Genomic DNA, 25328 nt, shown 5'->3' with positions numbered 1-25328 from the left:
GAAGACAGGCAAGACTGAGTCAGATTCAGGAGCTCACCTGAGAGATGACTCCCAACAACAGCCCGCGAGGCCACCCAGGCAGGGGCCTGGGAAGATATGCTCATCTCTCTCCTAGGTTTGCAGCCCTGGGCACAGCAGTCCCCTTTGTGCCGAGCATTCAGATCATTTGAGGAAACTGAGGAAGCCAGGAAAAGACCCGTCAAGGGATGACCTGCTTAAGTATTAATTAATTTTGCCAGGGAGGACTTAAAAATCAGATGTCAGGATGCTGGGCACTCCCGCTCTTTCTATCCATTAGCCACATTAAGTCTCTGGGTAGGTGTTTTGAATTCATACTAATGTTGTCCAATGAGATTCTTTTCTTCCCACCATTAGGAAAATAGGCCTTCACTGGAGAAGAAAATAGTAATATATTAGGCCTGGCAGCACGGAACATGTTTATTCTTTTTTTAAAAAAATATTCATTTGGCTGTGCCACCTGCGGGATCTTCATTGTGGCATGCGGAATTTTTAGTTGCGGCATGCGGGATCTAGTTCCCTGACCAGGGATCGAACTCGGGCCCCCTGCACTGGAAACGTGGAGTCTTAACCACTGGACCACCAGGGAAGTCCCAGAACATGTTTATATTCATTATCCAATGCCAGTTTCCTTACTAGTTACCTCCCTGTCTCAATCACAGAGACATTCTAACCAGCAGTTCCCCAAATCTGTCATGCATTAGAATCATCTGGGGGGGTCTATTAAAATCCTCAGAGTGTCAGATTTGGTAGGTCTGAGGTGGAACCTGAGAACTGCATTTCTAACAAGTTCACAGGTGATGCCTAGGGACCACACTTTGCGAACCATTGTTATAAATATTCTGAAATACCAGCCTTGCTTAAGTAGACATTTGGTGGTTTCCTCAATGACTTGCAACCTGGTCTTTAGTTTGGAACCCAGATGGGCTGGTTTTAAGGAAGATGGTAATAACCAAGAAAGTTTGTAGCTCCATGAATTTTTTTTTTTTTTGGCCGTGTTGGGTCTGTTGCTGCGCGCTGACTTTCTTTAGTCGTGGCGAGCAGGGGCTACTCTTCGTTGCGGTGTGCGGACTTCTCATTGCTGTGGCTTCTCTTGTCGCGGAGCACGGGCTGTAGGCAAGCGGGCTCTGGAGCGCAGGCTCAGTAGTTGCGGTGCACGGGCTTAGTTGCTCCGCGGCACGTGGGATCTTCCCAGACCAGGGCTCGAACCTGTATCCCCTGCATTGACAGGCAGATTCTTAACCTCTGCGCCACCAGGGAAGTCCCGCTCCATGAATTTTTAACAACTATTGCCATGTCTGGTTTTGTTGGCCCAAGTCTGGCTGGCTGTTTTGGAGTTAGCTGTTTCAAAAGGATGTAGTAAGTTACCATGACAATATTCTTCCCCACACAGGAAGGCCCCAGAGGTCGGTCCTGCACAACTGACCACGTGTTTTTTTTTTTGGCGATTCGCAGGCCTCTCACTGTTGTGGCCTCTCCCGTTGCGGAGCACAGGCTCCGGATGCACAGGCTTAGTGACCATGGCTCACGGGCCCAGCCGCTCCGTGGCATGTGGGATCTTCCCGGACCGGGGCACGAACCCGTGTCCCCTGCATCGGCAGGCGGACTCTCAACCACTGCGCCACCAGGGAAGCCCTGACCATGTGTTTTTCATGGCTTTTCCCATGCGGTGCTGCTGGGTTCCATTCCATCACTCCTGGTTGGCGTTCCCAGGAAGTGGGGAATAGCCAAGAGGCTCCAGCCCCACTCTTTATCCAGCCTGTAAATGAAGTGAGCTTCCTTTGTCAACCCAGGGCCCAGCTTGCTTAGGGCTGTGGATCAGACTAAGCTAACTTGGGTACAAAGCAGAGGTGGTTGGCAGAGGCATCCCAAGGCTGTGCGGAAGGTGCTGTCCACTCCCTAATTAGCAGCTCAAGCGTTGTAGTACTGTGTCTGGATTCTCGGCTAGGAAAGGCATGCCTTTCCTGCAGCATTTAGCATGAAAGTTATTACCTCTGTGGATGCAGGGCATGGCAGAGCTGTCTGTGGCACGTGACTGCCGTGCGATCCCTTTGTTCTCTTCCCAGGGTTCTCCTTGAAGGCCACACAGATATCCTGGTGTTCCACCCTCAGGGTGTAGTACACATGGTGTCCAGGTGGCCACAGCTCACCAGAGGACAGTTCAAGGTGTGGCTCTGCAGACCTTGTGTGGTTTGAATTGTGGTTGCTACGGGCCGTCTCCTTTCCCGTGTACATCTCTGCAGTTGAGATAGACCGATTACAGGACCCAGGTTTGAACAGCACAGGAGAGGACAATCCATTTTTTGTTTGTTTGTTTTTGCGGTACGCGGGCCTCTCACTTCTGTGGCCTCTCCCGCTGCGGAGCACAGGCTCCGGACGCGCAGGCTCAGCGGCCATGGCTCACGGGCCCAGCCGCTCCGCGGCATGTGGGGTCTTCCCGGACCGGGGCACGAACCCGTGTCCCCTGCATCGGCAGGCGGACTCTCAACCACTGCCCCACCAGGGAAGCCCCGACAATCCATTTTTAAAGAGGGAGCATCCCTGAATAGTTTCTCTGGGTTAATTTTATGGTCAACGTTGGGCCAGGCACAAAGCTGTTGGTTACCCGTGCCTGCCTGTGAATGGAGGTGGGAGGCTGGGACCGAGGCAGGTCAGGCACTGGGCAGTGTGTTCTGCTGTTTAATCTGAGTTCGTTAGTTATACCTTGACTTTAGGGAAGCTTATTCCAAGTATTTGTGACAGCCTTATTAGCATGTTACTTTGCATAAGATTCTGCATGCCTTCTGATGGTGGTTATTACCTCGGGGGACCCCTTCTGTAACCTGAATGGATCTATGTGGCAGATGCCTGACTTACGTTCTTACCTGAGCCTTGGAACATCCAACTAGGACTTTTTAGGTTCATTTTACAGGTGAGAGGAAACTGAGTTTTTTTTTTTGTTTGGTTGCATTGGGTTTTCGTTGCTGTGCACGGGCTTTCTCTAGTTGCAGTGAGCGGGGGCTACTCTTAGTTGCGGCACGCGGGCTTCTCACTGCGGTGGCTTCTCTCGTTGCGGAGCACGGGCTCTAGGCGTGCAGCCTTCAGTAGTTGTGGCTCGCAGGCTCTAGAGTGCTCAGTAGTTGTGGTGCACGGGCTTAGTTGCTCCGTGGCATGTGGGATCTTCCCGGACCAGGGCTCGAACCCATGTCCCCTGCATTGGCAGGTGGATTCTTAACCACTGCGCCACCAGGGAAGCCCAGGAAACTGAGTTTTAAGACGTGAAGAAGTGACCTGTCCAAGGTCACCAAGCTGGTTAGGGGGCACTTTCCATCTCACCTATCTAAAATATTATCTTTCATCAGATTGTCTTTTTCCTCTCTTCCTTCTCATCAAATTTTATCAACTTTTTCCAGAAGTATCTGTGTTCTGGCCTGAAACAATTTTATGAGCAGAGAGGTCTTTTCACTTGTAAGCAGCGAAACCCATCATTATGCCTCTGGGACTCAGATTATTGAAATCTGGAACTACCCACCCCATTATACTTTTAAAAAATATACCTTTTAAAATTAAGTTTAACAGACACACAGAAAAGTACACAAATTGTAAGTGTTCAGATCAATGGCTTTTTATAAACTGAACCCACCCCCGCTCAAGAAATAGAAACCCAGTTGTATTTTCATTCTTAAGTTTCTTTTGTTTGTTGTCGTCAATGTGAACCTCTGGTTAGAAGTGTATTGTAACTGACCTGTCATGATATTTGTCCCATGCATCTCTGTCACGGCAGTGTTTGAAGATCTCCAGAATGCTGGTGGTTACAGGTCAGCTAATGAATTAGTCATTGATGAGCCCAGGACTTCAGAGGGGGACTGCCGATACCCTCAAGACAGAGATAACAGTCACTTCTGAGAGGGTTTAAGAATAGCAGTCATGGAATTTTACAGCTCATCTCATAAGCGAAGCTCAGGGAGGTTGAAGAGTTTGCCTACAGTCTCACAGCAAGCAGTCAGGACCAGCAAGCTGTTCTTCCTACACAGGCGCGCGAACACACACACACACACACACACACACACACACACACACACACACACAGGTACCTGCTAAGAAGTCCCCATTGCAGTGGATGCAGGGCCAGTGAGGTCACCACCCAGGGTCATCACTCATGGACGCTGCCCACTAGCCCTAGGGTTTGGTCCCTACGTCCCAGATGCCCTTCCTTTCCACCTGCTCTCAAGTGGGCCACTGGCAAAGAGATAGCCCTGCTATCCTATCATGGCACGTTGAGAAAATTGCTGGATAAAAGCAAACCCTGCCTGTGCCCAGAATGTATTGTGAGTGAGTGTCCCATTCAGCGTGCCCTCGATTCTCCCTGGACGACAAAGACCAAAGTCCTGAGCCAGCTCTGACCCTTACCAGCCACCATCCCACAGGCAGGTCCTGACCCTAACGGTCTCCCAGGCTTGTCGCGATGTTCAGCCCCGTCCTGGCTGGGGGAAGCTTGGCAATTGGCAAAGCACTTCTTAATGACAATATTTATCCAGCAGTTTCTGTGGCCAGGCTTGGTGCTAAGTGCTGCGCACACATTTCATTTACTCCTCTCTGCAGCTTATGGGAAAGGTGCTTCCGTTATGCCCAGCCTCTAGGTAAAGGACCTGAGGCTCAGAAAAGCAAAATACCTGCTCAGGGTCACACAGCCACGTAATTGATGGGGCCCCATTGAAACTGGAGAAGTGTGTGTCTAAACTACCCTGCCTGGCTGCCGCTTACAACCACCCAGTCATTCCGCAGCTGTTTATTGAGCCTACTGTGTGCCAGGCATTGTGCTCTGTGCTGGGGAGACAGCTGTGAGCCCCCAGAAGAACACTCCCTTTTGCCCTCCAAAGAGCCAACATTCTTGAGTGGAATCCTTTGGGGAAGAATTCTATTGGAGATTTGTGTTTTGAGCTCTTTTAGAGAAGAGCCTGCCTCCTTTTTCCCAAATCCCCCCTCCCAAACACTGCTTGCTCTTCCTCTTTGAAACCCCCAGAGCCCTCCAGGTCTCCACTTAGGGAGATGATGGCTGAAAGCCCAGTGTCCCTGAGATCCTGGCACACCTTTTTGGGGCCAGCTGACAGCACTCGTGCCAGCCCAATAAGAGGCTCGGGGGATCCACGGCCACCCCACTCATGTGGCCCTGCCACCTCCACGTGGCCTTGTGTCTGTCATTCTCTACATCTCCACACACAAAGAGCCCGGGTGCCGTTGCTGGCGCTCAGCTGCTGGAGTGGGGAGGTGGGCAGCGGTGAAAAGCTTTTCTGAAAGGCCAGGGCGAGGCAGGAGTCACCCAGGTGATCCGAGCCGTTTCCCTGGGACCCTAGCCCAGGACCACAGCGAAAGGTTACTGCTAATTGGGGAGCTCTTGATGGAGCCGCATCTATTTAGCACCGCCCCCCTCCCCAGAGACTTCCAGGATGGTCTTGGCACAGTGTGTGATTCGAAAGCTCCCTTCTGAGTCTGGCACAATCTGTCTGAAATTGTGAACATGGTGGCTCTTGGTTTTTTAATTTGTTGTTTTTCTCTGCCCATTGTTTCTGGCAGATTTAGTAGCAGCAGCCACCCTTGACTCTGGAAGCCCCCTCCCTGCGGCCCTCTCAGCAGGCTCCTCTCCCCCAGCCCCCCAAACCTACCATCGGAGGCCTTACGGGGTCAGCGAGCAGCGGTGTCCCTGCCCCTGACCCACTGCCCAGCCACAGGGCCCAGCTCTCACCCTGCCATCGTCCCTGACACTAACACAGCTTGTCCACCCTGTCGCAGGGGGCAGATGGCCTGTCGGAGCCGGAGGGCATCTCTCTGAAGCGGGTCGCTGTGGTGGAAGATTTCTTTGACATCATCTACTCGATGCATGTGGAGAGCTCAGCGGAGCCAGGCAAAGCCCCCAAGCACGCTGGGCAGAAGAAAACCTACCGAGCGGTGAGATTTCTGTCTCTTTGCCTCTGCTGGCAGCCCCAGGCCTTGGCAGGAGGCCATGGGATCCGCACATGTTGGGCAGGGGGTGGGGCAGGGAGCTGAGGCGTGATGAAACAGCCTTTGGGGACCCAGGGGGGCACAGGGCAAGGGCATGGCAGCCAGAGATGGCTCATGGGGCGAGGGGGCGGGCTCTGTGGTCTGAGCACAAAGGAGAAGCAGGTTGAAGGGAGTGAGAGGGAGGGAAGGAGAGGGATGAGGGAAGGAGGAAAGCCCTCCTCTTCCTGGTTTCTGCTTCACTCCATCCCCCCAGCCCCGGCCTGGGGCCGCAGTTGGGGGTGGGGTGGCTAGATAATCAGCAGAGCAAACGCTTCCATGGCATTTACTGTGTGCCAGGCCTGTCCTGAATACTCCCTATGTGTGAGCTCCTTCAGCCCCCTACGACCCTGTGAAGTCAGTGCTGGTAGTTCCCCAGGGGAAGTCTGAGGACCTGGGCCCCACCCTCTAGGAAAGCACAGTTCGATTTGGGGTGGGGAGGCTGAGAGCAAAACCAAGATACGAGAAACAGAAATGTGTCCAAGACTAGCTTCGAGGGAACAAGAACCCAGGTACGCCTGGTCATTCAGCAAAGGGCCCTCCAGACACCAACTTTCAGTGCTAAGCCAGGGGGACTTCATGGAGAAGGTGGCAGGTGAGCTAGCAGTCTAAACTTTGGGTAGGCAGAAGAGAGCAGAGGCGGCAACCTAGGGTGGGAAACATCACACACCGGGCAGTGGAGGGGATGGTGGCCAGAGCAGGAGGGGCCTGCCTGGGTTCTGGTCGTGCCCCCCCCCATTGACCCCCATTGCCATGGCTCATGAACAGCTCTGAACCACTTGTCTGGCACCCACCACTAAACCAGTAAAGCCAAGCATTTTATGTTCATTCAAGCCTCACAGCAGTCCTGTGACAGAGGTGCTGTGGCCCATTTCACAGTTGAGGAAACTGAGACCCAGAGAGGTAGGCTACCGCTCTAAGGTCACACAGCACTGAAGTGGCAGTCAGCTCTGTGTTGACTTTCTCTCTGGCTTCCTAGAGACCTGCCCCTCTGTGATGGGGCTACCTCACCCAAAGCGGATGCAAACCCTCCAAGTTCTTTTATAAATAGCCTTGGAGTGCAGCGGAGGTGGCCTGTATAAGTCTATAATTTCCCCATATGGCCTGATTTTTTAAAAAAAAATCCAATAATCTGGTTTGTCCTTGTCCTCAGAAGATGGCCTTTGCTCTAAATGAGTCTTAAGGATGGACCCGCATGACAAGGACCTCAGAGAGATGAGGGGTCGGGCTGAGGGAAGCAGGAGATGTTTGTCCTCTCTGCCCCGACCTCTACTGCTTCTCAGCACTTGTGCGTTGGACAACGGCTTGTGGGAAGGGAGTTCTGAGGGTATTTCCACCAGAGGGTCATAAATGGAGGGAGGGATACCCGAGCTGGGGCCTGTGTGGGCCCCTTGGTACTGATGCGACCCCACACACTTTCTCAGCATTGAATTTGCCTTGCTGGGAGCCGGCACGTGCCAGGCTCTGCGCTCAGCACGTCCCCTGCACCAGCTCTCTGAGCCATCACACGGATGAAGCAGGGCTGCTGTACCCCCATTTTACAGATGAGGAAAGCGAGGCCCAGAGAGATGAATAAACCTGCCTTGAGGTCATCCAGCTGATGTTCAGAGCCAGGCAGCTGTCCCAGAGCCCACACCCTGACCACCACACATGCCACCTCTCTACAAACCTCCTATGGCCAGCTAGTGGGGTCTGCTGACTTGCTTGTACCAACCAGACCTCATGATTTCCCTGGTCCCCTGGGTGCCCAGCCCCAAGTCTCGCCCTCGGGCATTTCCTGGGTGTTTACGAAGGCTGGGGTCTTCGAGCTCTGGGCTGCGGAGAGGGCGGGGCTGGCTGCACCCGCCAGGCTCTGCGTCTCTGGGCCAAGCGGACGTCCAGCCCTTGGCTCTGCGCTTCCTGGCTTCTCGTCCATATGCCCGCCGCGTGCCCCACTTCCCGCTGCCCAGCCTGGAGCTGGCACATGACTGGCAGCGAGCCAGCTGGGCTGCGTGCAGAGCTGGAATTTCAGCAGCAGGGCCAGGGCTGAGGGAGCAGGCCAGGCCCTCCTGCAGTGGGTGTGAGGCCAGGGGGGCCGCCGTACCCCCTTCCTCCCCTGTGTGCCTCCTCTCCCTTCCCCCCTCTTCTCCATCTGTCACCCTTCTCATTGCCACCCTTTTCCTTTTGGGGGGATGGGGTGGTGCCCGCATGCTTTTGTCCTCCTCTTTTCACCTGCTCCCATTTTCCTCAGCCTAAGCCTAGCTCTTCAGCCCCATCCATGCCTGTGGAAAGAGACCCCCCCCCCCAAAGGAAGCTCCGTGCTGATGGCTGCAGAGAGGCACAGCCTGGCGCTGCGGGCTTTGCCTCAGGCCCTTAGGAGGGGTTTTTGGACCTGCCTGTGTGTGCTTTACCAAATGTGAATCCTGGGACTGCCTTGCTGTCTCTGGGGACACCTGGGACCTTCCAGATTCTTACAGGCCTGGGGTGCCTGAGGGAGCCGGAGACTGGAAGGGAGATGGGCAGGCTTGTTCAGGGCATTAAAGGAGGCGCATTCTTCAGTGGGCAAAGGAGTTTCTAGGGATCAGAGAGGGCAGGTAATGAGCTTCTCTGAAACTGGAGGTCTCTGAGCCAGGGGTAGATGGCTGTTTACGACGGACAATACAGGGGAGTCCCATCTTGGGCAAGAAGCCCCTGCCTTACTTTGCCTCTGACGCAGCGTGACCTGAGGTCCAGAGGATCCCAGGGAGTCTTGCCAAGGCAGGGGTGTGGGTTCTACAAAGTTCGCTGAAGCCACATAGAGGACTGGTCCTTCTTCAAGGGGCGTTTCTGGTGTCGGCACCCATCTGAATTAGGGTGATCCCCTTTGCTTCCTTCCTCTTTCCCAGGGTGCTAGTAGGCTAGATCGGGTTCTGGAGTCCTGATCTGGCTGCCCAGACCACTTTGGAGCTGGGGCCAGATGTGGTGAGCAGCTGCTACAGGCCCACCACATGCTAATCCACCCGCAGGGCAGAAGGAGGATCTTGTAAAGTGGTGCAAATCCCCCCAATTGGCCTCATCTGTCCTTGTTGACCTCTGAGTTGGGGACCGAAAATGGGGCCTTGCAAGTCAGCAACTCTGCAAATAGCTTCTGCTCTCCCTGCCAGTGAAATCTCACTCAGTTTTTACTACTAAGAAAAACGTAAAAGGCACATTCATGTATGTGTTTCAGTGTCCAGGCAGGAGGCCTGAGAGCGAGGCAACAGACAGTCCAGGGCCTCCAAGGGCAGCTGGGTGGGGACAGGGGTCCTGGAGCTTCCCCTCTTAAATGCAACAGCTCCATCTTTATCTGTGTCATGTTTTGGGCTTCAGGATAAGAGTCTATTTCCAGAACACTGTCTGTAGCTCTAAAACTATCTGAAAACCACCATCCTACTGACCAGGGCATCAGTTGGGATGGTCCTCCTTGTTTCAGCTCATCCTGTGGGTCCTGTGGCCTTGGGCATCTGTGCAGTCAAACAAATGGAGGTCCCATTTCTCATGTGGACAAGGCAGGAGCATAAACCAAAAGATGCCCACAGGAGATTGAAGGCCCCAGTCGGGGAAGGCATCGTCCTCCATTCGGGTCCCTGCAGCAGCGTGGAGCTGGACTCTGCACTTTACTGGCTCCCCGGGGAGCTCTTGGCGAGGCTGCAGACATTCCAGCCACGCAGGGCAGGGCTTCCCTCCCAGGCCCTCGGAGAGCTCCAAGGACTTCTTACCCACCCGCCTTTGGTCCAGCCCACCTGCCCATCCATGGGACCCAGGGCCAGAAGGCGTGTGCCCGGTGCGCCACCTCCCTGTGGCACTCCGGCCAGCCTTTGCATACTGCTGGGTCTCTGCCAAGGCCGGGAGAGCTGGGGCTGCCACTCCGGCCCCTGGGCAGGACGCTGTCTCGTAACTGTCCCTGTGCCCGCAGTGGGCCAGGCGGCAAGCAGGGCCTCTGCCTATGCCACAGGCAGCCCTCAGCAGAGCAGCCCACCCAGGAAGGCTCTCCCTGAGCCCTGCAGAAACTCTGTCTCTGCCCAGCAGCCGGTGAGCTCCGGGTAGTAAAGTAGGGCTTCTTTCCCCATGGTGTCACCCTTCCTTTCCCAGCAGACTGCAACCCTCCTCCTCCACGCCCTCACCTCAGCTCTTCTGGGGCTTGACCAGAGAGGCCACACCTCGGGCACCTAGGAGGTCGTCTGCTGGCCCAACTGAGCCTTGGCCCTCTGCTTGGCACAGCGGGCATCCTCCCCTCTTGCCCGTTGACTCCTGCAGCCGTCAGCCCCTCAGCAGGACCCATCCCTCCCAACCCCGCAGGCCCAAGAGGGGCCTGCCACCCCTAAGACTACCAGGCAGCCCCTGGCTGGGGATGAAGATGTCCGCATGTGTGGCAGGAGAGCCCCCGTGCCTCGGCCCTCACGCCCTCCCATCCACCAGCTCCAATCAGAGAGCAGGGCTTTGCCCTTGTCCCTGACCTCCAGAGGAAGGCAATCAGACGGAGAATTTGGAAGGGAGATAACTCATCAAGGAGCCTGCCTGCTCCGCAGAGCATCAAATCAGCTGAGAAATAACAATTGTGTCACCAAGATCAACTCTGCATTTGTAGCCGGCCCCCAGGCAGGAGCGGCCCCTGGAGCTCCGCAGACAGCACAGCCTAAGCTGGTCCTCTGACGGCCTGGCCGCAGCCGGGGGGGCCCACTGGCACCCCCCCAACCCCATCCACTCTGCCTCACCCCGCCCTGCTTCCTAGCCACCACAGAGATGGGGCTGGGCACGTGTCCACCCCGCAGGAGCAGACCAGGTGCGTCCTGGAGAGCAGCCCCTCCTACTGTGGGCTGACCAGCACCCTTGGCCAACTTTCCCGACTGGGCTGCGGCGAGAACGGCGGAATGCTAGGGTGGTGCTGCCCCTTAGTGGAGAGGAGCGGAAGGGCCTGGGCTCTGGGAAAGGTGAAAACCAGCAACTGGGCAGCCACCGGCCTCAGCCAGGAAACCTGGGTCCAAGAGGTCCCTCTGGGCCCCTCAGGCAGCCAAACCAGGACCAGTGGGTTTCTCAAAACCCAGAACAAGAGGAGAGGACTGAGCTTCTGGGCCCACACCCCGCTCTTCCCCACTCCCCCACACAGTCTCTTTCTTGTGTCGCCTCCCATCTCTTTCACCTTCCCTCCCACACTGCTTACTCTTTCTCCCTAGCTAGGGGAGGCCCCCTGGAGACAGCTGTGGGGCGTGACCTGGAGCTTGGGTTCTAGTCTGGCATTGCTCTAAGGAGCTGTGTGATCTTGGGCGAATTGGTTCCCCTCTCTGGGCCTCATAAACTCACCTGGAACAAGGGGGTCCCTAAGAGCCTGTCCAATTTGAAAAATCGAACCGCTTGGCATCAGCCTTTCACAGCTCTCTTGATCTGTGAGTAGATCAAGGAATAGCTTGTAGAGCTTTGGGTTCCATTTATAGGCCCGGAGCCGGTAGCTTTGTAAGTGAGGCTCAGTTTCTTCATCTCGAATTGTGGAAGTTGTCTCCTCCTACCCTAGACCAATGTTTATCAAGTCATCTTTCAGTAGTAGCAATGATATGTTGAGAGGAATATTCCCAACTCATGAGAACATAGGTTAAAGACTAGATGATGTTTCATTGTTTTGCTTATTCAATTTTTAAGCTTCTTTAATTTAAAAATTTACAACTGCTGGTATTCTGCAAAAGTACTGACTCATTTCCATGGCTGAGACTCTAAGACATCTGCTCCTTGCTCCTCAAATCCCTGCCCTTGCTGGCAAGGGCAAAGTGCCTGCCACCAAAGCACAGCCCTTGGTGAACCGGTGACCAAGCCACCTCCCCACGGGTCCATGTAACAGCAAACCTCTCTCCCTCCCCCAGATTGCCGAGACCTACGCCTTCCTTCCGCGAGAGGCTGTGACCCGGTTCCTGATGAGCTGCACGGAGTGTCAGAAGAGGATGCACTTTAATTCCAACGGCCTGGAGCCCAAAGGTAGGGGAGGAGGTGGGCGTGCTGGAGGCTCAGGGGAGGCTCTGCGGGGAGGGGCTCTCCCCCAGAAGGGCCTGCCCTTTGCTGGCACGGACAGAAAAGTGCATGGCCAGCAGTTGTCACAATTCCCAGAGGCCAGTGTGGGTCCATGGAGCTGCCCAGAGAGCCTCATTTTAGGTTTGTTGTTTTTAAAACTTTTTTTTAAATGTCAAGTTTCACTTAAAAACCAATAGCGCATTCCTACTGCCCTTCAAGACTCTCCTCTCCCACCGAGGTTCCAGATGGAAATGGCCACCTCGCCCCGTTCCCTAAGCTCTGCAGTACTTGCCTCCCAGATCTCACCCCAGGCGGTGTGCACATGGATCTGGTCTCACTGACCCGACTGTACACTCTCTGAGGACAGGACACCCCCCACTGCGTGCACCCGCCTACCCTATAGCCACCCACCTGCCATTAGCAGGCCTCCCTAAGTGTTTGTCCCCTGCCCCCCACCCCCAGTGCACACCCAGGAGATCTGTGGGGATTCGTTAGAATTGAAAATGCCCAGAGTACTTGTGATCAGCCGAAGGTGGTCCCTTAGACCGACATCCAAGCTCTCCAGCTCTACCCTGCCCAGTGAGGTGCAGCAAGGATCCCCGCTTCAGTCTCCCACAGCCTCTACCTGAACATCCCATAGGCCTCCAGTAAGTCTGGGCCATCTGTTCGCAGGTGGCTTTGGCATAGCGAGACAGGCCGTTATGTTTGGCTGGTGTGACTAGAACTCAGCACTGAGAAATGATGCCCCGGTGGGTGACTTAGCAGGGCTTCTAGGCATCAGGCCCGCAAAGGTTGCTGAGGTCGGTGGGCATTTGCCTGAGGATGGGAACAGACTCGGAATGAAGGGTGAGCCATTTACTCAGGTGGTGCCCAAGTGGCATCCACCAGATACGTGGAAAAACCAACAACGGGGCCCGACGACAGCAAAGGAGTTGGAGCATAGGTGTTGAGTGAGGTTTTCCTCCTGGTTGGTAGTCCCTGATACGACTTCGGACAGCAGCCACCTCACCAAACCCAGAGGCTTTCCTGTCCTTGGGGGCTATTAGGCCATGGCCACTTCACTGAGCTCATTGGATGACCACTAGAGTATGAGGGACAGGAATTAATCTAGTTAATTACTCATAAGTGCTGCGTTCCTGGTTTAAGAGCAGGGGCTCCAGGGCCGCACTGGGTGGGTTCGGATCCCAGCTTTGCCACTCAGCAGCCATGTGTTCTGAACAAGTGACTTCACCTCTGTGAGCCTCAGTTTCCTCATCTGTGAAATGGAGTTAATAATGGCACCTATCTGGTGGCGGGGGGGGCAGGGTTCTGATGAAATACGACAATTAATCCCTGTACCTGGCACAGGGCTCCCATGCAGGAGGAGTGAGCCATGGCTGTGGCAGTTACTGTGATAACGTGTGGGGCCTGAGTGAGGCCCCTGCCCCACGTGGCCTGGCCCCTGCTGAGCAGCTGCAACCCCTGCACCAAGACAGCACTTGGTACCTGCCCATGGGCCAGGAGGCTTTCCCTGCTGCATTCCCCACCCTGCCCGGGTCTGGGTCCCAGGGACGCGGGCCCTGGTGGTGGCTGCTTGGTCCCCGCCCGCCCATTCGCCTGTCCCCTTCAGCGCTGGCCTCATCGTTTCCATAGCAACTGGCAGAGTCAGCCGCAGAACCTGGGGGAAACAAAGGCAGGCCAAGAGGGGCTGTGTTTGTGGGCTGCTCTGGGGCGTCTGCAGGCTCTATTCGGCTCCCTTCTCCATGCTGGTGTGGAGGACATCCTCACGTCTCCGACTCCTCAGTAGAGGCAGCAAGGTCTCCAGGGGGAGGGAGGGGGGACCAAGGGAAGGGGAGAGGCAGAGAGCACACGCGCCAGCTTCACGGGTTCTGTGCTGGAGTCACTCTGTCCAGGGGCTTGCGCCAGCGAGACAGAGGGCAGGCAGAGTAAGGCTGCGCCATGCCCCTCCTTGCCTGTCCTCGGGCAGAGTGCCACTTCCCTGTCCCCAGGAGTGGAGCTTCCCGTGCAGGGAGAGGAGGAGATGCTGAGGGAGCAGGAGACTGTGTGGCCTCAGTGTCTCAGAAAGTGGGCTTGGGGTCTGGCAGGCCTGGGTATGCCGCCCTGCTCCCTGCTGTGTGTCCCTCAGCAGGTTCAGGGACCTCTCTGAACATCAGCTGCTCGTAACAGCTCCTATGATCCTGTGAGGGCTCCTGTCCCTGTTTACAGCTAAGGAAAGGAGGCACAGAGAGGTGGTAGGGTGAAATCACTTGTCCGAGGTCCCCAGAAGGCAGGAGAACTTACCTTCCCATCAACAAATGGGAGTAATGCTTCCCTCTCTTTTTTTTTTTGTCCACGCCACGCAGCTTGCAGGATCTTAGTTCCCCAATCCCCAGGGATTGAACCCAGACCCATGGCAGTGAAAGCCCAAGTCCTAAACACTGGACCACCAGGGAATTCCCCCGTCTCAGGGTTTTCATGAGGATGCAATTGAATTAAACGGGCCCATTCTGCCAGGCGCCTGGTGCCGTGGGTGCCTAGGGAGCATCAGCCTGTCCCCCACCCTACCGCCATGTTGTTGTACCACCCAGGCCAATGTCCAGGTGTCCCACGGGGAGATGCACGGTCAGTCACCCACCCAGGTGAGCACCCTGGGTCCACAACCTGGCCGCTGGGCAAAAGGGAAGGGTTTGGTTTCTGGAGGCTGCCAGTGGAGAGCCTTAGAGGCTGAAAGGCTCCCCTGTCTGCTTGATGGCCAGAGGCACTAGCGCCTGGACCACCCTCACCAGCTGTCAGGTTCTCCCTTCTCCTGCCCCAGCTGAGAGCCTGGAGATCCTGTCTCCGCCTGCCATGCTGGCCCCTCTGGATGTGGTCAGCTGCTCCGACCGCTCTTTCATAGGCACCCCTGCTCTGCCAGCCTTCCCTCCTCCCTCGCCCGCCCTCCGGGAAATCAGAGCCTGCCCCAAGGCCCAGAGGCAGGCCCCAGGTTCCTGTCCCAGGAAGGTGGGGCCGGAGGGAGACGGGGAACAGGATGGAGCCTTCTTGAGGGGCTGCTGGGAGGACGCCTCGCTTCCTGGCCTCATGTTATAAAGAAAGAAAGGAAGCAAAGCAGCCTCCCCTGCTCAGTGGTTTGTCCCGGCACGGGGGCGGGGTGGGGGGGGTAGGGGGCTGGACAGCCCTGTGCCCTCCCCCAGCGCCAGAAGCACGAACAAAGGAGGCTGCCGAGGATCAGGAAGTCCGAGGATGGGAGATTCCAGGGCCTGCCGGCTCCACTCTCCTCTTCCACCAGCCCCTGAGTCTGGACTGGAGGAGGCAGAGATGAGAAGTGGGTGTGCCCTGGGCCCAGCTCTGGCTGCAGGGGTGAGGGGCCTCGGGGGCACGTTTCACGTTTCTTTGATGTGATGAAATACCATTTACATGGCTGCAGACTAGGAGTTAGCAGTGGGCAACGCCAGTCACCTACCGAAGGGTCCCTTCCTCAGCGAGAGCCATCCACTCAGGTGGCAGCGCCTTTGCAGCCAGGCCCAGATTCCTCTGTGGTTTCCAACCCCCTCCCTGCCTGGCCCCTCCAGATCCCCCCTTCCTGTCCTGCCCCATGTGACCCCATCCCAGCTCATTCCTCTGCCCTTGCAGTCTCTCCTGTGCTGGCCTGTCCTCTCTCGGCTCTCATACTCACTTGCTATACGACCTGGGGAGGTTGCGTAGCCTCCCCACGTGTGGCTGCCTCATCTGTAAAGTGGGGTTATTAACACGAGCACCCACCCCACGGAGTCCTTGGGAGCACCACACAGGAGGGTCTGCGTGGCGCTCTGGCAGGGCTCAGTGGCTGTCATCTGAGTGATTGAATGGAAGTCCTGTTGAGATCCCCCCTCCACAAGGCTGCCTGGAGCTACTTACAGCCCTGTGAGCTCTTCCTCCTTGGAGCGCTAATGGACTCGCCATCAGTCCTGCCCTGCTGAGCACAGGAACGGTCCCTACGCCCTTCCCCCCACCGTCCCCACCCTGAGTGCACACACACCAGTGCTCCTTGAAGACTTGCTGACCTATTGATTCACTTCCCTGGGAGAGAGGTCTTTTCATCTGAGCCAGCCCCAGGCCTGGCTTCTCTAGTTCCAAATCTGAGCCCCATGGCAGGCTGGCCGCTCCCGAGGCTCCTCTGTGCCAGGCCTTCATCATGCACACGTCCTTCAGCCCCCAGCTCTGACCCCGAGAGGTCTCACCCTGGCATCCAGCAGCTACAGATGTCTCTGGACGGAGGAGTTCTTCCATCCTGTAGGGGGAAACTCATGAGAATTGCCACCTTGTGTTCCACCTGGAGCATCCGGGCCACCACCTCAGCTGGAATTTGCATTGATTGGCAAATGTCACTGGAGCCCAGCTGTGATCAGCTCTCGGCTTGGCCCTGGGAGAACCTCTACATCGCTGGTTATTTTCAAGGCCTGTAAAACTAGGGCTAGTGCTTGGGCTGGTTTCAGTTTTTCTTGGCAAAAAGGTGTCGAAACAGTTCTTTGTGTGGTTTCTCTGCTTTTCTCACCAACAACCTACTGGGTTATTTCAGCTCCGTGACCCTCCCTAGCTCCTAACTCACCCGTGGTCTCAGGTTACTTGTAGTGGTTCAGGCATGGCCACTGTATTTGTTGACCACAGCGGGGACCTGGTCTGCCCATCAGAGGCCAGGGAAGCCACTTCTTCCTTGTTCGTGTGTCTACCTTAGCTCATCCCCCATCCCACCACGAGCACCGGACTCCATGGAGCCCCCACTGGCCCTGCTCCTTAGCTCTTTCCTAGTAAGCTGTTCATCTTCGTGTGTGGCACTGACCACCCCCGGAACCATTTGGCTTCCCACTGCCGAAAACCCTGCCTGCCTGTCTTCTTGCTGTGGTGTGGCCGAGCTCTGGCCTCCCACAGCCAGCTCCCTGGCATGTTCCCTCACCTGGAATGTGTCCTGCCCGCCAAGGTCCCGCCTCCCCGACAGAACCCTCACTTCCGAAACCGCAGATGCAAACATTTCACTGCACACCGATCTCGGATGGACTCGTGTGTGTGCCCGGGATGTCCCTGCCTCCCCAGATGAGGGCATCCGGCCTCCTATTCCCAAAATCTCCTGGCTCACCTCCGGGCACTGGAAGCAGTTTCTGATCAGTGGACCTGCTGTGGAGGGAACAGGCCAAGGAAGACCCCCTCTCCCACCCCCCAAGAGTGCCTTCCCAGCCATTGTGGGTTTTCTCCTAAACCTAGCTATACCTGGCTTTTTTAAAGTTACCTTTTCGTAAGTAGTCACGGCTTTCAGGCAGGACACGGGTGACCATCAATAAAGGAACACAGTGTCCGGCCTCCATGGACAACAGAACACAGAGCGTCGCCATGGCAGCTCATGAAGTCTTCATTTGAGTCTCTGACCGGCGACCCTTAGGCTGGGGGTCCCTTCTCATCTACCATGTTGTCTAACAGCTTTTCAGCAGACAACCACGTCTTTGAGGAAATGAAATGGAAATGGCAGAATCCTCCATCTGAAGACCCACATTCCAAAACAGGAACCACGGCTCTTTTGAGTGACATCATCTCAATGTGGCTGCAATGTCTGCCTCACATATTGTATCCAACCTCATGGAGCTGCGGAGGCCAGGTCCCAACACGCCCCTGGGTTGAAAGAGGTCACGTCTGGGTTGATGGTGGGGCGGCAAGAAGAAGAGGACCCCAGGTCACAAAAATGCATTTTAGTTTCCCCACAGCACTGGGCATCTGTGCCAGAGGGGCCAGTGTGCACTGGTGTTAGAGAACCCCTCTGCCACAGACCAAGAGGAAATCCCTTAAGAAAAAGAAAGGTTTGGCCCATTCCAAGCCAGTTTCTGAGACATTCTATGAGTGACATTTACCTCCTCCTGGACAAACAGAAATTCTGCGTAAGACAACATAGCTTTAAAAAGCAAAACAAGGAATTCCCTGGTGGTCCAGTGGTTAGGACTCACCGCTTTCACTGAGGGGGACTGGGTTTGATCCCTGGTCAGGGAGCTAAAATCCCACAAGTCGCATGGCGCGGCCCAGAGGAAAAAAAAAAAAAAAGCAAAACAAAGCTCTGCATTTTTATGAAACTTGATAAGAAATGTTATTCAAGCTGTACAGTCACCAGAAGGACACAACCCCAAGGCGCATGGACCCTGTTTTCTGCAGGGCTGTTCCTATCTGCGCCAAGTAGGAACTGCCCGGTGCCCTTTGGGTAGTTTCTCCCCCTTGTTTGCAGGGGCCTTTTTTCTTACCTTTTTTTTCCATCCTTACTGGTGTTTTTTTTTTTTTAATACACCTTTATTGGTTTTTGTAAATACATCTTTATTGGGGGTTTTTCTTGCCTTTTTTCTTTTTTGTGACAAAATATTTACAACACAAAACGTGCCATTTTAATAATTTTGAAGTGTACAACTCAGTGTTAGTTACAGTCACTGGGCAATCATCACCACTGTCTGTTTCCAAAACATTTTCATCACGCCAAACAGAAACTGTGGACCCGTGAAGCAGTAACTTCCCATTCTCAGACACCCATCCCCGGTAACCTCTCTTCTACTTTCTTTCTTTTTTTTAAATTTATTTATTTATTTATTTTTGGCTGCGTTGTGTCTTCATTGCTGCGAACTGGCTTTCTCTAGTTGTGGCAAGCGGGGACTACTCTTTGTTGCGGTGCACGGGCTTCTCATTGCGGTGGCTTCCCTTGTTGTGGAGCACGGGCTCTAGGCACGTGGGCTCAGTAGTTGTGGCTCGCGGGCCCTAGAGCGCAGGCTCAGTAGTTGTGGCGCAGGCTTAGTTGCTCTGCGGCATGTGGGATCTTCCTGGACCAGGGATCGAACCCGTGTCCCCTGCATTGGCAGGCGGATTCCCAACCACTGCGCCACCAGGGAAGCCCTCTTCTACTTTCTGTCTCTGTGAATGTGCCTGTTCTAGATGTTCCATCTACGTGGAATCACACAGTATTTGTCCTGTGGCGTCTGGCTTCTCTCCCTCAGCAGAGCGTTTTCAAGGTTGCAGGGGCCTGTCTGGCCTGGGCTCTGGCTCTGGAGCGGCAGATTCTGCAAATCCCTGCCTCTCTCCACCTCAGCCCTGTCACCCGCTCCCGTCCAGCGCATCTCCTGGGCGCGGTGCTTGTGGGGACGTGCAGGCTTTGGCCCGTCTGGAAGTCGTTCCCACTTCTCCCACCACTCAAACCCCAGCCCATGAACAGAACTAGGCACCAGGGGGGACATGGGTCAAAGGCCTGGCACTCTTGGAGACGGGGGGAAGAGGCAACCAGAGAACAGGTAACCAAGACTATTCCCTGGACGGAGGGTGAAGCCAGGTCAAGCGACTAAGTGACGAAATGAGGCCCCACTTCGTGTGACGGGTCCCAGCAGGTGACTCCAGGGTTTCGAGCTTGGTCACAGCAGGAGACATCTGAAGGGGAAGCTGGACTGGAGAGAGACGTGATGGGCTCCCTTCGAATCATGCTTCTCGTCTTCTTGACTTATTCCTGTGCCATTGCAGTCTCTCCTAAATGGCACCCACAGTGGCACCCAAGATGCAGAACACAATGGCTGGGCAGTGTCCACTGCAGGAGCCTTTGCAGAAGACAGCATGGCCAGACATTTCAAGAGTTTCCGAGTATTCCTACCCTTTGACCCACAAATTCCACGTCTTGGAGTCTGGTCTAAAAAGGAAACGATCATAAATACAGACCAGTATTCCTGCACAAGGATGTCCCCTGCAGTGTTTATAGTAACCCCCAATAGCAAACAACCTAAGTAATCAATCATAAGGGAATGACGTAAGGAAAATAGGATAAAATAGTACAGGGCTATAAAAATTATATTTGCAAAGCAAAACGAGATTTTTGATGGTGGGGGAAATGCCTATGAGAAAATGTTAAGCAAAAAAAAATTTTTTAAGCAGACTGTAATTCTCTGTATGCATTGTGATATCAAGTATATAAAAAAGAGAAATCACAGGGAAAAAATAAACAAGCATATGCCAAGCTTCTTGGTGCAATTATGGTTTCAAAATTTTTTCTTTACATCTTTCCACACTTTGCAAATGCTCTACAAAAGGGATATGCGTTACTTTGATGTTCAGGACAAGAAAGCAATAAATGGGAGGAACAGTGCTCCTCTCTGTGTGATGAAAGAGGAATTAGAATTTGGGCATACTGGAGGCCTGGCTCAGACCTGCGAGTGATGTGGTCCCTGACGGTGCTTTGGGGGGGATACCGTGGGGGTTGGGGGACGGGGTGGGACAGTGTGGCATGTGAGCTGGCTTAGGCCAGCATTGGAAACTTAAATGGCTTCAGGGGCCTGGCAGGCATCATTGTTGAGTGAACGTGTGCAGCGCAATAGGGAGGGGTGGGGACTGTGGCAAAACGGAGCCCTCACACTCTGTCTAAAAGGAGCGGCTGCTGCTCAGCTGCAGTGGGTGTCTGCCACGTGGGAGTGCGGGCCCTGTGCGGCCAGACCTTCCATTTCTCAAAGGAGTCAGAAATCCCTGGTTTTCAAAGGTGAACTCTCTCACTAAACACTGGCACTTAAGCGTCATGCGGTCCACATCCACGGGCCAGGCACGGCGGGCGAGCCCCCAGTCAGCGATCTCCGGCCTCCCCTCCCTCCTCCTCAGTCCCTGTGTTGGGTCCCCCACGTGGGTGCCAGGCTGCTGGTGGCCCACAGCACAGGCTGAAAGGGGCTTCCTTTTCTTCTTTCCGCCAGAAAGCGAGCCTCCCTCCCCTCTGGTCTCCGGGATTATCGATTACAACATGCCCCTCACCTCTACGTACCTGAAGCAGATGAAGTTGCGCGTGATGAATTCCCAGGAGCAGGTAAGGCGTCCGCCCCCCTCACGCCCCCCGGAGGCGCCCTGACTTGCCTGGATATGGTCGATCCTTCCCGAGACTTGTGTAAACACACTGAAAATCAAAGAGGCCCTTATCTGGTTATCTGGGCCATGCAGTCCAGGCTGAGAGGGGAGGGAGGGAATGTGTTCCTAGTTAGAGGGTCTGCCGGGTCTTCAGTGAAACTTTCCTTCAGGGCAGGGGCGAGGAAGGGGGTGGGTAAGAGCTGCCCACCTTGGCCCTTGGGTTGTTCTCTCTGTGCTCTGCCCTTTGTCTGCTACATCACTCGGCTCCTTTCCCCCAAGAGAGGGGGGCCCTTGCTGCCTGCCTGTGGCTTCTGTCACCCTTGGGGCCCAGACAGGCCAAGAAGATGGGCCTTGGAGGGTGGCCTGGGTGACATAAGGCCCTGGGCTCCCCCTCCCCGGCTGTCCAAGACTCCCCAGCTGTGGATTGCCCAGGGCTGTCAGGCACCATGGAAACAGGTTATGAAAAGAAAACCCCTCCTGCCTGCCTCTCTACACAGCCCACCTTCTAGCCCTTTGCAAGGCTAGTAGCCTGTCTTTCAGAGAAGGACTAGGTGAGTGCCACCCCCTCCCTCCGCCACTGCCCAGAAAACAAGAGTAATGATGTCTTAACCTCTCGCTTCAAGTTTTTTCATGTGTTGTGACATATGAACCTACTGTATCTTTGAGGCCTGCCAAGGGGAATGGGTTCTTTCTCCTCCGTTGAAAGTCAGACTTCAGCCCTGGGTGCATTCCGTCCTGGGTATGGCTGGTCTCCTTGACAACCTGAGCTTGTGTCCGCCCAGGGGGTGATGGCTGTGCAGTCAGCTCCGAGGTGATGTTACAGGACGCGCTCAGGTGGCATCTGGGGCTGTGGCACCCAGTTTGAGGATCTGAGCTGGTTGGCTTGAGTTCTGCACTCCCCTGAGGAGGAGGCATGGTGTGCCCTCCCATCCTTACAGCCTCCAAAGGTCAAATGAAGTAAGCTTGGCTCTGGGTAGTAGAGCTGTCTGTGTTTCTTGCGTCTTTTCATCTGAGATGGTCTATTCTATGATGGTTGCATCCCTAAGAAACTTCATGTACTCATAAACAATGTCAGTGGGGGAAATGGTGTTGGGTTTTCAACTCACAGTGGCAAAGTTGTTTTTGTGCAGGAATGCCAGTTATAAGGGTGTTGCTTTTGTTAATAGTTATAAAATCTAAACACCACCACGCAGGGTGAAGAGCAGAGGCACTCGAACAGCCAAACAGCCGGAGTACAGCCCCACGGCTCTTTCTTTTCTACAAAATGGCGCTCCATCCAGCTCACCACCAGAACCAGCAGTGGTCAGTGTAGCCCACTCTGTGATCCCTCATTAATGGATTCTGTTATGTTTCATTTGGTATACAAATTCCTACTGTCTGTGGGGCATTAAGACTGTAGGTTAGGTACATTAGCAAGGATTCAGTCGTTCAACAAATATTTATGAAGCCCCACTCCGTGAGCCAGGCTCTGGGGATGAGCAAAGACAGTACCATTCCTAGCTCTTCTTATGATCTAGGGGGAGACAGACACTCATGAAAAAATTACGCACAAATGGTAATAAGCCACCACGGTGCAGCTGTGACGAGTGCCAGGCAGGAGACTCATGGTGCCATGAGTACTTAGATGGACATGGTGCGGGGACTGAGGCAGGGGTCAGGAAGGTTTGCCTCAGAAGGGGGTGCTTGAACTGAGATCAAGATCCGAAGGGAAGAGAGCTCCAGGCTGAGGAAACAGCTTGTGCAAAGGCCCTGTGGCTCGAGGGAGGACAGCACCAGTGAGAATTTGTGAGGCTGGTGTGGCTGGTGTGGAGAGTGTGAGGAGCTCTGTAGCTAAAGAAAAGTGGGAGAAGCACAGTGTCGGGCATACAAGCACTTGCTGCGCATCTGTGAATGAACGGAAATTCATGTAACAAGATGGATAAGTTGCCCTGGTGAGGTTCAGGCTGCTCCCAAAGGGAGGGAGAATTGTGGGAGGTGTTTGTCCCCAGGATGCTGCGTCTGGGGCTGAGGCTGAGATTGGGGTGGCCTCCGTGGACAGTGGAGTTGACTGTGTCTTCCTTGCCTCCATTTCTGGTTTCCCAGATGGGGATCATCTGAACATTCCCGTGGTAGGGAATAAAGGCTCAGACCCTCCTTGCACACACCTGGCAGGAGAAGCAGCACCCCACCTCGTGCCTGGGGCCCTCCAGCTGTCAGTCTCCCACACTCCACGCACTGCAGTGAGCGCTCAAGGCCTCAGCCTCTCAGCCAGCACCGTTAGCCCGGTTCTATAGGCAGGCGTGTGGCAAACAAGAAGTCGCATTGCTCACTAGTTTACCTGCAGCAGCGAGGAAGGGCCAAGGGCCCAGATGTCTTTGATTCTTCAGCTTGGGTTGGAACTGGAAATACATATACTTGAATTGGTAGCTTCTTTCCTGTAGTGCAGTCAGAGCAGGACTGGGTGAATGGCTCCCTATCCCAGCGCAGCCACAGGGCTACCTCTGCTGCTGTCAAACCCCATGTCCCAAGACAAGGCTCTGAAAGTAGTTTCATTCCCTGCAGCATCCCTGCGACCCCGAAAGGCCTGCCAACAGAAGACACCTGTAGTGTCTACAAATCACTCATGCAGGCTACACGGAAAACAAACCCAAATCTAAAGTAACGGGATAAATGATATTTTACTAATACTGAGCAAAGCTCTACATCTAAAAACTCTGGGTGAGAAAAATCTAAGAATTCATTTTTTTCCAGCATTAGATGTCCAGGAGACACTATACTAGTGAGGCAAGTAGAACGTGTTCCCCTCACTTGGCTTTGAGCAGACAACGAACAGGTGGTGGAGTGTACTTGTGAACTGGACAGAACCATGTTACCTTCTGTCCAGTTGTGTTGGATTAATGTGCTGAGAAATGGGTCTTTCTCCACAGAGGACATTAGTTAATATGAAAATCTAATAATAATGTTCACACGAACAAAAGAGATTCTTGACGTCTGGTCCAGTGCAGCAAATATTTATGGTGTCCTCAACATGCAAGACGTTTAGGGGTCAGACTCCACCCTCCAGGAGCTCCATCCTAAGACACAAGACCCCCCAGGAACTGTCATTGTGGTGGCCACATTGAGCTGAAAATAGGCGAGGGTAGCCTGATAAAAATTTTTTTCCCGCCGTACTTGGGAAAACAGTCATAAAGATATAAAACTGAAATCACATGTAGTTGTACTGACGACTAATACATTCTCTCGTAGGAGGGAGGGTGTGAAGATTTCATGAGATGTGAACTGTCTCAGAGAATGTTCCAAAGCACTCTCTGATAAGATGGGGTCCTAGGGAGGGGTGCAGGCCGAGCTCATAGGGCCAGAGGCGGCCAGCAAGTGCACCCCCAGCCGCTGATGTTTCAAATCCCCTCTCAGGGCCGTGTGCAAAATGCACCGAGAGGAACGTTAGGGTCTCATCTTCACACAGCCACTGATTTGTTTTCTGTCTCCTTTTATTTTCTTTCATACTTTTAGTTAATGGCCTCAGTTGCCAAAAAGCAAAAGCGTGGTGACAAACATCACCATCATCTCACCACACAGATCACTGTGAATATTTCGGTGTCCACCCCTCCAGACTATTGAATAGAAAAGGGAATTATCCTGTCTGCACCATTTTGCAACCCGCTTTGCTCTTCTGATGCTGATTTTCCATCCTATTCAGTCTCCTTACCCTCTGGGCCCTGTTGTTCCCACCTACCAGATAAGCTGATTGTATAATTTCCTGTCATTCACTCCTTTCTCACCCGTACCTACCCACCTACCCATCCACCCGTCCATCCACCCGTCCATCCATCCATCCACCCGTCCATCCATCCACCCATCCACCCGTCCATCCACCCATCCACCCATCCACCCATCCATCCATCCATCCATCCATCCACCCGTCCATCCATCCATCCACCCATCCATCCATCCATCCATCCATCCATCCATCCACCCACCCGTCCATCCATCCATCCACCCATCCACCCATCCATCCATCCATCCATCCATCCACCCGTCCATCCATCCATCCACCCATCCACCCATCCATCCATCCATCCATCCACCCGTCCATCCATCCATCCACCCATCCACCCATCCACCCGTCCATCCATCCACCCATCCACCCGTCCATCCACCCGTCCATCCACCCGTCCATCCATCCATCCATCCACCCGTCCATCCATCCATCCACCCATCCATCCATCCATCCATCCACCCGTCCATCCACCCGTCCATCCACCCGTCCATCCATCCACCCATCCATCCATCCATCCATCCATCCACCCGTCCATCCATCCATCCATCCATCCACCCATCCACCCATCCACCCATCCATCCATCCATCCATCCACCCGTCCATCCATCCATCCATCCATCCATCCATCCACCCATCCACCCATCCATCCATCCATCCATCCATCCACCCGTCCATCCATCCATCCACCCATCCACCCATCCAT

At 54.5% G+C, this 25328-nt stretch overlaps 1 protein-coding gene across 4 annotated transcripts in view; it reads left to right on the top strand.

The window, feature by feature from the left end:
• Positions 1-25328, top strand: part of NOL4L (nucleolar protein 4 like) — a 130254-nt gene that overhangs the window by 45815 nt on the left and 59111 nt on the right. For all 4 annotated transcript variants that reach the window (XR_016387907.1, XM_089896684.1, XM_089896682.1 and 1 more), the window contains exons 2-4: positions 5788-5943; positions 11883-11994; positions 20721-20830. Coding sequence is in view for 3 of the 4 variants with exons in the window: in XM_089896684.1 (XP_089752810.1) it covers positions 5788-5943; positions 11883-11994; positions 20721-20830 (378 nt within the window). In the remaining variant the exon portion in view is untranslated. The remainder of the gene's footprint in view (positions 1-5787; positions 5944-11882; positions 11995-20720; positions 20831-25328) is intronic.

Source organism: Delphinapterus leucas, chromosome 15, assembly GCF_059928025.1.
Source record: "Delphinapterus leucas isolate spDelLeu-1000000601 "Yukka" chromosome 15, BTC_Dleu_Yukka2, whole genome shotgun sequence".
NCBI lineage: Eukaryota > Metazoa > Chordata > Mammalia > Artiodactyla > Monodontidae > Delphinapterus > Delphinapterus leucas.
Note: the sequence above shows the minus strand (reverse complement) of the source record. Positions and strands in the feature narration are given on the sequence as shown.